Source organism: Pyxicephalus adspersus, chromosome 8, assembly GCF_032062135.1.
Source record: "Pyxicephalus adspersus chromosome 8, UCB_Pads_2.0, whole genome shotgun sequence".
Taxonomy (NCBI): domain Eukaryota; kingdom Metazoa; phylum Chordata; class Amphibia; order Anura; family Pyxicephalidae; genus Pyxicephalus; species Pyxicephalus adspersus.
Genome location: NC_092865.1, coordinates 38,056,810 through 38,067,641, shown reverse-complemented (window position 1 = coordinate 38,067,641; position 10,832 = coordinate 38,056,810). Strand labels below are relative to the sequence as shown.

The 10,832-nt window shown below is 35.7% G+C and overlaps 2 protein-coding genes across 5 annotated transcripts in view; both read right to left on the bottom strand.

Moving 5' to 3' along the window:
- LOC140336226 (uncharacterized) overlaps nucleotides 1–821 on the bottom strand; it is a 17,320-nt gene extending 16,499 nt beyond the window's left edge. For all 4 annotated transcript variants that reach the window (XM_072419220.1, XM_072419222.1, XM_072419221.1 and 1 more), the window contains exons 1-3: nucleotides 719–821; nucleotides 431–512; nucleotides 165–247 (exon numbers count right to left, since the gene is read on the bottom strand). In XM_072419220.1, coding sequence (XP_072275321.1) covers nucleotides 165–175 — 11 coding nt within the window. In that variant the 5' untranslated portion in view covers nucleotides 176–247; nucleotides 431–512; nucleotides 719–821. The remainder of the gene's footprint in view (nucleotides 1–164; nucleotides 248–430; nucleotides 513–718) is intronic.
- Nucleotides 822–2,149: 1,328 nt separating this feature from the next.
- On the bottom strand, nucleotides 2,150–10,585 carry AKNAD1 (AKNA domain containing 1). The gene is made up of 5 exons (XM_072420864.1): nucleotides 10,380–10,585; nucleotides 8,119–8,178; nucleotides 6,134–6,267; nucleotides 4,661–4,799; nucleotides 2,150–2,248 (listed from the first exon to the last, which is right to left on the bottom strand). Exons 1-5 carry the CDS (start codon nucleotides 10,533–10,535, stop codon nucleotides 2,150–2,152), a joined length of 588 nt encoding a protein of 195 aa, XP_072276965.1. The 5' UTR covers nucleotides 10,536–10,585.
- Between the last annotated feature and the right edge of the window lie 247 nt (nucleotides 10,586–10,832).

The window sequence follows — 10,832 nt, the reverse complement described above, 5'->3', positions numbered from 1 at the left end:
TTTTTTTTTCTGTTAAATGTTTATTTGTTAAAAACATACTTTATACAAATAATGAAACATATCACTTAAAATATTAAAAACTTATAAACAAGTCCTCATAAAGCAGATGGAAAAATAGTATTCACTTTAAATTACAGTAACATTAGTAATGTACAGCTGCTTACCTATTTGTCATGCTCCTATAACTGTCTTCTGATGTTTTGGAATTTTTAAGTCTGGGGCTGGCCAAAGAACTCTGGTCAGATTGCTAGGATCACAAAACAATGAGTTATAAAAAAAAAAAAAAACACAACAGACCTTTTAAGGTTACTTCAATGTATAGTAAAATAAAAGAAAAAGATGCAATTATAAAATATATACAAAAACATACTTCGTGTGAGTTATAATTTGTATCATTTTGCACAAATATATCTGTAATAAATGTGTTTACCAATAAATGTGATTTTTCAGTTTCGATCTTCAATGTTGGCAGCCCCTCCCGGGTTATCTTTATTGGTATGTTCTGCAGTGACCTGTGTACGTTTAATATTTATTAATAATATAAGGAGCACATAGGTAGAATATACCATTATTGCTGTGTTGTTTTTATGTACATAAATGAAATATAATTATGAGTAGCAGATAAATAATTCAAGGTGAGCCAAGTAAAAAGGCATTCGATAACAATATACTGTGTAGTAATTAAAAGTACATTCCCAGAATACATGTTGTAACTCACACTGAACACGGCTATTCTACTATCAGCTCATTTTCTTGTCCCGTTACTATCATTTCAGTGGCACAATTTTTCATAGTTTCTGTAGCATCTTCAGACCCCTTTACACAATAAAAGGGAAAAAAAAGACAAGGATTATTTTTTCTGCATAGATAATTCTAGAAGAGCAAACCTGAAATGGATCTGGTTGAAAATTAAAAAAACATTTGCCAGCTAATAGCAAATTATTTTTTATAAATCTATTCCAAATTTGCTGGATCACCCAGGCTCTCTCAAGATCATCTTCTTGACCAGTTGTGAAAAGCTTTGAGAAAATAGGCACAGCATGTTCTAATAAAATTAGTTAGTAAAAAAACTTTGGTTGCCCTGCTTTTAGTTCAGTTAATTGTTTGCCATTCAAATGCAGAAAGTTGCATTTGAATAGCTATTCAGCTGCAAATGCATTTGCTATTTAATTGCAAACACTCTTGACAAGCAAGTGCAATATCTAAACACCTATGGGCACTTACTAGTTATTTACCAGCTGTGCAAAGGTACTGCATTTTTAGGCACATCAGCTCAGATTCAGATGTTAAACTGTTCCATCAAACATAAATAGCCCCTTGTATATTGTCCTCTTAAAAAAACTTTGCAATTTCAGATTAAGGGGTTTGGGTGACTAGCTAATATCTAATAATATTTATTCATTTTGTATGGAAATTTGAAGAAATTCTGTCACAAACCTGGGCAATTTAAACAGCAGTAACATATCACAAAAAACGTCATACAAAATTAATCATTAGATTCAGAGATGTAGATGATAAATTTACATTTTGCAGTAAAAGGACAAAAGGAAACTCAGGGCTTCCTTTCTCTCCTTAAAGCTGACCTTTCACAAAGATATTTTGTAAGCTGCTTTTTCTGATCTGGTTCTAAAATATATTGATTGTTTTGTTAGTTTTGCAATCCTTTTCCTTTATTATCTTCTAGACCACTGACCCACAATAAGTATGTAGCTCAGGTGTTCATCAATAATATTATTATTAAACAGTATTTATATAGTGCCACATAACCTGTGAAAGTTATCTGAGTGTTTGTTTTAGGTGTGTGACCAAAATTACTGAAACCAAAAGATCAGCTTTACATCCAGGCAATGTGAAGGAGTTTAGAAATAGCAGGTTTTAATCATCTCTGAATAGGAAGTTTGCTTTACGCCTTTAATCAGCAGAAGTCTTGAAAGTTTGAAGGGATAGCGTAAAACTTAACTTTTGTGGGAACAATGAAGATACATTTTCAGCAGCCCATATTTTTGGATTTGCCACTAATTTTGATATGTAGTTTGCACTAAACACAACTCCTCTCTCTCTCTTAGCCTTTGCGTTTCTTAAATTGTTAAAAATACACAATATCCTGTATTGTACTGACAAGCTTACATTACTGAATACATATTAGTATTTACCATGAGTCTGGAAATGAGCTTATTGGTCCTTCTTCTTGGTTGGATAAAACTCTTTCAGTAAAGCTATTTTCCACAAAGGTAGTATCTCCAGGTTCCTTAACACAAATAAAAAGAAAGCCGTTTGAGGTATTTTTCTTTTTTGCTTAGGGGATTTGGGCCTTATGCATGAATGCTTCATAACCTCTCTGTGTTGTTTCATGCAGTACTTAAATTTAGGCCATTGTTTCTCAACCTGCAGTTAACTGAGCCCAGAGGTACATTGTCACAAGGATGGTGGACAATATGGCTGAACAACATAAGGATATTTTTTCTGCTTAGGGAACCTTGGGCCTAATTTATGAATGCTATTTAAGCTATAGGTGTTATTTCATCCAGTTACGATTACAATTTAGGCCTTTGTTTCTCAGCCTAGAGTCCACTGACCCCAGAGGTACATTGACCCCTATCAGGTTATCCCAAGGGTTGTGGACAATATGGCTGAAAGTGGGAGATAAACTGTGTTACATAAAATGTTAAACAAAGTGTTACACAAAGAAACAGTGTCAGTGATCAGCCACTAGAGGCTGCTGCCTCTCTTGCACATTGTGCTTCTAATACCTTAATGATGCACCTTTTTCCCTGGGAGCAACTCTACAAATAATCTTCCTATATCTAACAATAAGGTCTACCTAGATGTTCCTGGTCTGTTCCAATTCAAACCAGCGCTAATTTTTTTCTTATCTAGGATCACAATTTTACTTTGTACTTTGGAATTTTCACAGGAATGTTGTAAATATCTATACACCATTGTAACTATTTGATATGTTATTAATCACTGTTGAAAGTGTATCTTCTTCAGCCCTGGAGAGCTTTAATACCTCAGTCCCAATGTGTTAGCTCAATATACCGTATGCAGAAAAGTATGTGTAATGGAAACATTTATTTTATTATTATTATTGTATTGAGACTTACGTGTGTCTGTAAGACTTTCACCTGTGACATAGTAATTAAAGCATATTTTGTGAGTGAGTAGGTTTAGGTTCTATTAAAACCACATGTGTAGGATTAGCATTTTTTTCTGTGAAATGCAAGTCTAGGAGGTGTTTGGATGGAAGACCCTAAAAAGCTACATGGCACTTCTGAACAAACACTTGTAAAAGCCTGCACAAAAAACAGACCCATAAATTTTCATGTGAACTATGTTTTACTGAGTTTTGTAAGCGTTGGCAGGCTACAAAATCACCTTCAAAAGTCTGAACAAGCCCGAACACAGGTGTATAATCTTGGGGATATCCTGCAAAGGAGTAATGTGTGTATTTTTAAGGCTTAGTCTACATGGACTGTTTCCCTAGCATTTAACCTGACGCTTTTAAAGCCCATGTTTGCAGTCCCCATGCATTCCAATGTGCTAATCTACACCAGGACGTTTCCTTCAGGCACTTTCTTGAGTGTTATCTTAAACGTTGCATGCAATGTTTAAAAATTTAAACCGCTGGACAAACGCAGGAAAAACGCTTCCATTTAACTCATGGAGGCTTTTTCAAGCGTTTTTTAAGCTTTTATGAAAGCTTCCATTGAAAACAATGGAGCTTTTATAAACTTTTTTAGCAGGACTTTGGACTCTGAAAGCCCCCTTTAATAAGGAGACTCCCAGATCGCCACCACCCCACCCTGGGTTTATGAGTACAGGGGTACATAAAACCCCTTACTCATTCCCTGAAAGGGTTACAATATGTGTAAAAAAAAATTGGACGAGGCGTTAATGTTAAATTATTTTAATAATGTGTGTGTGTGTGTAACTAAACTTTTTAACTTTTTTTTTTTTTTTTTTTTTTTTACAGGTTATACCAATGACAGGATGATTTCCAGGGCTGCAATGAGCACAGCCCTGGAAATCCTACTGACAGTGAAGGATCGCATGGCACTAGGGGTTAAATGAGGACAAGCCTCTCCATTCACCCCTAGTACTCTGATTGGCTGAGGTTTTACTTTTCTCAGCCATTCAGCACTTGACATGTATGGGGAGACTTGTGCCCATTCATCTCTAGTGCTCTGTGATTGGCTGAGAAATAGGAAACCGTGATGACAGCTCAAGCATCATCAGGATTTCCCTTTCCTCAGCCAATCAGGGAGCAGAGCAATCAGCAGAACTTTACTATGCTGACACCTCTGCGCCCCTGATTACTCCCGCAGCCCTAGGGGAGATGTGACATGTATTACAGATACAGAACATGTCACAGCTCCTCTAGTATGGAACCTTTATATGCATTTTTAAAACTGTTCATGTAGACCCAGCCTAACATGGGTAAAAGTTTCCAAAAAGTTACTACATAGATTATAAAACAGAAGTTACTTTAACATCACTTTCTATATTATTTATTTTCTATATATTTACTAACCAATATGTCTTCTGCATTAAGCAGGAGTCGTCCAGCCAAAATAATAGATATTTTAGAAACCACTGGCTTTTTTACTTTAATATAACAAGTATACTGCATTAGCATTGTCCCTACCAGTACTTTAGTTACCTCATCATGTGATGGGACAGATGCTTTTTGTGGCTTGATTGAAGGAGGAGATTCGGTAACACTTTCCTCACTTTTATTAATTTGTTCTTGAATATCTTCTAATAGCATGCCCAGTCTATAAATCTGCCCCTCCACTTCTCTGACAAAAAAAAAAAAAAAAAGAGTTTAAACAAAAATTCAATAGGCATGATTTTCTTCAATATATATTATTTTATTAATAAACTTATAATGCAGGATTAAATTGGTGATGTACTACTGATAACAATGCTGTGAGGGGTCATATTTAGACATCATACTGCCCTGTACACACTTGAATTATATAACTTTGTAAAACCTTTGCCCTTTCTGCGATAATTGTAATAAAGGCTGCTGCTAGAATTTTTTTTGCATGCAAAATAAGATCTTCTTTCTATTTCCACAATCATTTAACTGTACAGGACAATAAAGGCCTTTCTGACTCCTCTCCTGATTCTCCGCAACCCATCTCCCCTGGTTTTTTTGTATTTACCTGCACATGTCCAGAGGTGCGCAGACAAGGAAACCAACTTAAGTGAGAGTTGTAACAATCTGTTGACTTTGGTTATGTTCCTGTTAACCCTGTTACCCTAAGCCAAATAAATGTTTCTTTTCATCTATGCTTATTTTTTTCACAACTAATATAAAATACACTTTTTATTGCTTTGGTTCGTTTAGAAAGATTGCATTAACTGCAATTATTATTTTGCAATTTTTACCAAGCCAACTTAATGCTATGTTATGAATAGGCATGAATAGCAGAATATCTAGTTACAATCCCATCAAAATCGGTCACTTCAACTCAGTAAACAAATTGTCAAGGATTTTCACTGTAAAAATCGTTCGTCGTTCGTTTTGAACGATAAAAATTGGAAGTGTGTACGCACCTTATCTCTTGTGGTACCAAGGGGTTAGGGTAAAGTTGGGAAGGTAGTCCCATTTATGGGATAGTACGAGGAAGCTTTGTATTTCCAGTCATGAACCATGTAGCAACATAAAATTAGTATGCACAATATAATAATGATCCATGCTGCCCTTGTTTTCAACTGCTGTACTGCAGATTCCAATGCAAACAATGACTTTCTGGAAAAAAAGGTATTTAGGTATGGCTAAGCCATTTCTATTTCCCCCATATGATGGTGTTTGGGCCTAGAAGTTGACTGCTCTGGCATGATGCATTATTTTGTGAAAGCATATTGGAGTATGCCTGAAAGTATCAATTTTTTGACAGGGTTCTAACATTAAAGTGACATAACTATGGACTTTGTACACTGCTGCATAATATGTTGGCTCTATATAAATACTGTGTAACAATAATAATAAATCAGGACAAATGGACAACATGGTGCCTGCTATAAAGCCTGTGTTGGTTTAATCAAGTTTGTATCAGTGCAAACTTGTTTTAATTATGACTAACAATGCTAAAACGTTTTTATGAAAATTAATTGTGGCCTGTACCTTTCTAAATCAAACTCGCCTACTGTTTGGCATCCTGTTCTGTATGTTTGTAGCTGCAAGCTGCGATGCCTATCCTTTGTAGACAAGTAATTCAGTTCCAAACTCTCCAAGCAGGATCGCAAATTCTGAAAAACCTACAGATGAAATGGATGAAATATAAGTTACAACAGTAGCTTTTATTTATACTCAGTATGTTTTATGATCTGATCTTAACTAGCGATTCCTGTTTAAAAAGTAGAACTCTTTTACCCAGAATATTAAAAAATGAGATGTTTCCCAGGTGCCCACACAATTAATTTTGATGCATTTTTGTTGTCTTGCCTAGACATTTAAACTATTAAAGTGTGTGTATAATTTAACAAAAAAAATCTTATTTACTTTCTTCAGTCTGTGACATATACTACTGAGAGGGTTTTGTTATCTTTTGGTCTATGACATATACTACAGAAAAGTGTTAGTTATATGTGTTAGGAGTAAAATAATACCAACATAGTTTGTGGAGAACAGAAAAAATAGATTTTAGGCTAAACACTTAACATTTGTGTCTGCTGTGGGCAACACATGCAAGTAAACAGAAGGTCAGGTGGTTGGCTAAAACGTTACTGTACTCTTTAGGAGAAAAGACAAATCCATTTTTAACCTCCTAGCCGTTAAGCCCGACCTTCGTATGGGCAAAAAAAATGGCTAGGATGGTTAACCCGGAGTTTTTTCCCATCCTTACTTTCCTGGTCCCGCTGTGCTCATCCAGCGTCGTGTTCATGTTCCAGCGTCGTCCTCCGTCGATTGTTGTCCGCCGATCTCCCACTCCAGCGTCGGGTGTCCTTCATCAGGTGCCAGCGGGGCCGGAACACAAGATGCCGGCCGGCTTCTTGCCTGGTCCCGCTGATCGTCCACGTCCTTCTTCCAGCGCTGGATGATCTCTGAAGCGAGAAGCCGTCCGGCGGAGAAAAAAAAAAACGGACGGCTCCTCCCTGCGTGCGTGATGACGTCGGCGCATGTGCGGGAAATTCAAATTGAAACTCATTAAAACATTTTGTATTGGATTCAATACAAACTCCTGTTTTGTGTATACAGCACTGCCAACAGGAAAAAAGTCCAAAAGAATAAGTTTAAATTTTTCCACAGAGGAAAACATGCAGGAACACAAAGTAGACTTTTCTGGCCACAAATAACAGCATAAACATAACTTAGTGGTCAAAAACAGTATTTAATACTATGCTGTTCTAAGAAAAGAAATTCCATGGATCACTGAGGAATGAAAAAAATTACAAAGGAGGGCAAAAACAAATATAAAGGGTAAGGGTAAGTTTCATTATACCCCTATTCTTTTTAGAATACTTTGCTTCTTTTAAAACTTGCTATTACAAATACCATATTTTCCTGAAACACTAAATGCACTGATATTATTATTATTATTATTATTAAACAGGATTTATATAGCGCCAACATATTACGCAGCGCTGTAGTACCAGCGAGAAGGATGTTACAGTAGTCCAAAAAGATATTTATATTAAATATAAAACACAGTGTGAACTAATTTAAAGAGCAAACGTACATCCTAGGGAATGTTTGAGGGAATATCAGATTCCCCTGGTGGTTTTTTTAAATAATGTTACCATATTACTTGCATATTCATATATGGACTACAAATTCTAATATGCAAGGACAAGCCCAAAGCCCATTATAATAAATCAATCACAAAAGTCTTCTGACTAAAAGGATACCAGTGATCCCGAGTTGTGACCTGATTTTTCAGAAACCGTCTGAAACCAGCCTGGGTAGTTACTGAAAAGTGCCGGGTAGTACACCCAGCAAAAAAGGGCTGGGGACAACAGTGCTTTATAAATGTTCTCAAAGCCGGCTAAAATAAATTCAGTACAATTAACCCTAACACACCTGGAGTCATGCACCTTACATGGAAAAATCAAAAGAATATAGAAGCACAGCAAACAAAAAAAATTAAAAAAAAACAGTCTACATGTTACCAGAAATTCTTCCTTTGCAGATAATGACTTCACAAAAATACAATCGGAAAAACTTTCAACCTGTGAAGAAATGAGGACTTTAAAGACATTGATGCAAACACTCTTCTTTTAGTAAAACAGGTACATTTTACCATGTAAAAAAAATGCAATCAAAGAATATAGTAATTACATTTTATGGTGCTTTGTGGAGGTATTCAGCACCTAGTCAAACCACTTTGCTTGTATGCACAAACACATGCCACCGACTATAAATAGAACTGCACAAGCAGATAAATAAGTGGGACAAGCAGGCGTGACCAATGAACTGTCCAACTTATAAATATATAATAAGATAAAACTTGAAAGACCGGAAAAACTCTTTCAAATTTTACCTGCTGCATGTATGTATATATATATATTTGTGTGTGTGTGTGAATATATATATATATATATATATATATATATATATATATAATGTGCATGCACATTTCTATACTATATAGGTTCAATACTATAGCCATGTCCTTAATTGATTCTTCTTGTTGCAAATGCTAATTGTCAGGCTGTTGTGCTGAGTCTTTAGTCTTGGTACTTTTAGATGTAGATCAAGGATTTTTGCTGACACACCATGCTTAAATATTTGCTCCGGGTCAGTAACTAAAACTGCTGAAGTCAAAGGCAGTCAAAAAGGTTAGCAATGACAACCTATATATTCTCTAAGTATGGGTTATTCCAATTTATATGTATAGTAAATGCATAAGCATTGGTTTATGTTCTTTTTATGAGCTCTACGAGCATAGATAAGACCATTTTGTTTAATCAAATATACAAATAGCTGTTAAAGCATGTGTGCAGCACAGGTTTCTAATTAATAGACTGAGAAGGTTTTGAAAGCTTAGGTTGGGGCTACAGGGTCAGGTTTAATCTCTTGATTATCAAGAGTTAAACTCCTGTTGGCAATCATCTCATTAGCAGCACACTTCAATTAATCTATACCTTTTTTTCTTCTTATTTAGAAAAGAGGAAAACTATCCAAGCATATTTGGGATAAGAATAGACAATTTTTTGAATGTGTTTTTTGTTACATTTATATAGCTATTTTTTGAGTTTGGCAGGTCACAGGTCTCATGTGGTAGATCTCATTCTTCTGCGAAACTCATTGTAACAAGTAGCTGGTTTACCTAAAAGTGAAAACATAGGATAAAGTCTAAAATTTTCCAGCAGGGTGAATTAAAATTTCCCACTGGGTTAAATGAGAGAGTCTGGTGGGCTGTGCTAGTTTCTACAGAAAAGAGAAACGGATGAACACTTTCTCAACTCTATAGCTAACTAGCCATTATGCACTTTTTTAACATTTATTTTTTTAAGCATAAGGGCATTGACATGTTTCCTGAATACAGTATGTGGGTTCCTATATTGCAGGTCAGTAATATATTAATATTATGCTTTTAATATATTGGCAAATAAACATGGCTAGGGGGGATATGTATCAGGAAGGAGACTAAAGGGCACAGGGAGATAACTGGGGGGAGGGTGATATGGGTGGGAAGAAATCTGTGTCAGCAAAGGGAACCGGAGGGCAAGGCAAAAGGGAAATGATCCAGGAGATGACCAGTATCAGGTGTTCAATACAGGTGGGTATAAGGCTGCTAAGAGGCATTTCTGTAAGTCGGCCAGAAAGAGAATTATGTCACCAGGGTGAGGAGAGGAGGAAAATCTGTGATGGGAAAATAGAACAGACAGGATGTATGGCAGTAAGGATGTTGGGGGGCATGGGAAAAGGGTGTCAAAAAGAAGGCACGACAACCAGAGAGCGAATGATGTCAGCATTCCCCTAAGCACCATCTAAATACCTCTAAACACTGAGGAGCCTTGAGCGCACTTTTCCACTGAAGGTTCAGTTAAGATCCCCCACTTGTCACTCAACTACCCAATAGGAGCACTATTATTCCTAATTTCATTGGGTAGTAAGATCTTGTGTCAGTGGAATTTTAATAGGTTGACAAGATTGCAAAAAGCTAACATATAGAGCCAGATAGGCACAGAGAAGATGATTTCCAGGTAATAGAAGAGAACATTTGTGCCTGCTGTTAAACAGAGCTTCAAGATTTAACTCTTTAATGGATAATGGGTTTGCATTAAACATACTAATATTTACTTATATGCTTACAGCAAATATTGGATCTGCGTGTACCATAAACAGTGTAAAGGACCTGCATTGCAATACTGCATATGTTCATTTGCATTTGTGGAACCACAGCTAAAGAATATGTTGACATTACTTTATGTTTCAGCTGTTGAACTTGTTCCATTACAATTCTGGACATCTTCTCGCCTTCTGTTAAAAACTGCTCATCTTGAATATTTTGCGATTGTTTATGAACTGTAGTTGCTGCCTTACATGTCTCCAGGTCATCTTCTGCAAATGATAAATACATAAACTAAATAGTGTTTTTGGTATCCGTTCCTCTTTCTATGAGAAGTGCCCATCGACATATATGCTGATTAAATACAATCACAACCACTATAAATGCATATAAATTAGTTGTGAATATGTAACTTAAATTAACCAAATTATCTGTTTGGTTTTGAAATGGTAAAATGTAATTAAATGTACTTCCTTTTTACTAAAATATTTTGAATTATGAAAATATTTTAAATTACAATATTGTCACAATATTTAATCAAATAGTCTGAAAAAAAAATACAGATAGGGACTTTGGGTTAACTGTAAC

Excerpts from the sequence above, each read along its gene's own strand:
- AKNAD1 (XM_072420864.1), bottom strand. The coding sequence starts at position 10,535 with ATGTATTTATCATTTGCAGAAGATGACCTGGAGACATGTAAGGCAGCA. Across the intron at positions 8,179-10,379 it reads TTCAACAGCTGAAACATAAA|GTTGAAAGTTTTTCCGATTG; the intron begins GTAATGTCAACA and ends ATTTCTTCACAG. Across the intron at positions 2,249-4,660 it reads CTGTCCCATCACATGATGAG|GAACCTGGAGATACTACCTT; the intron begins GTAACTAAAGTA and ends ATTTGTGTTAAG.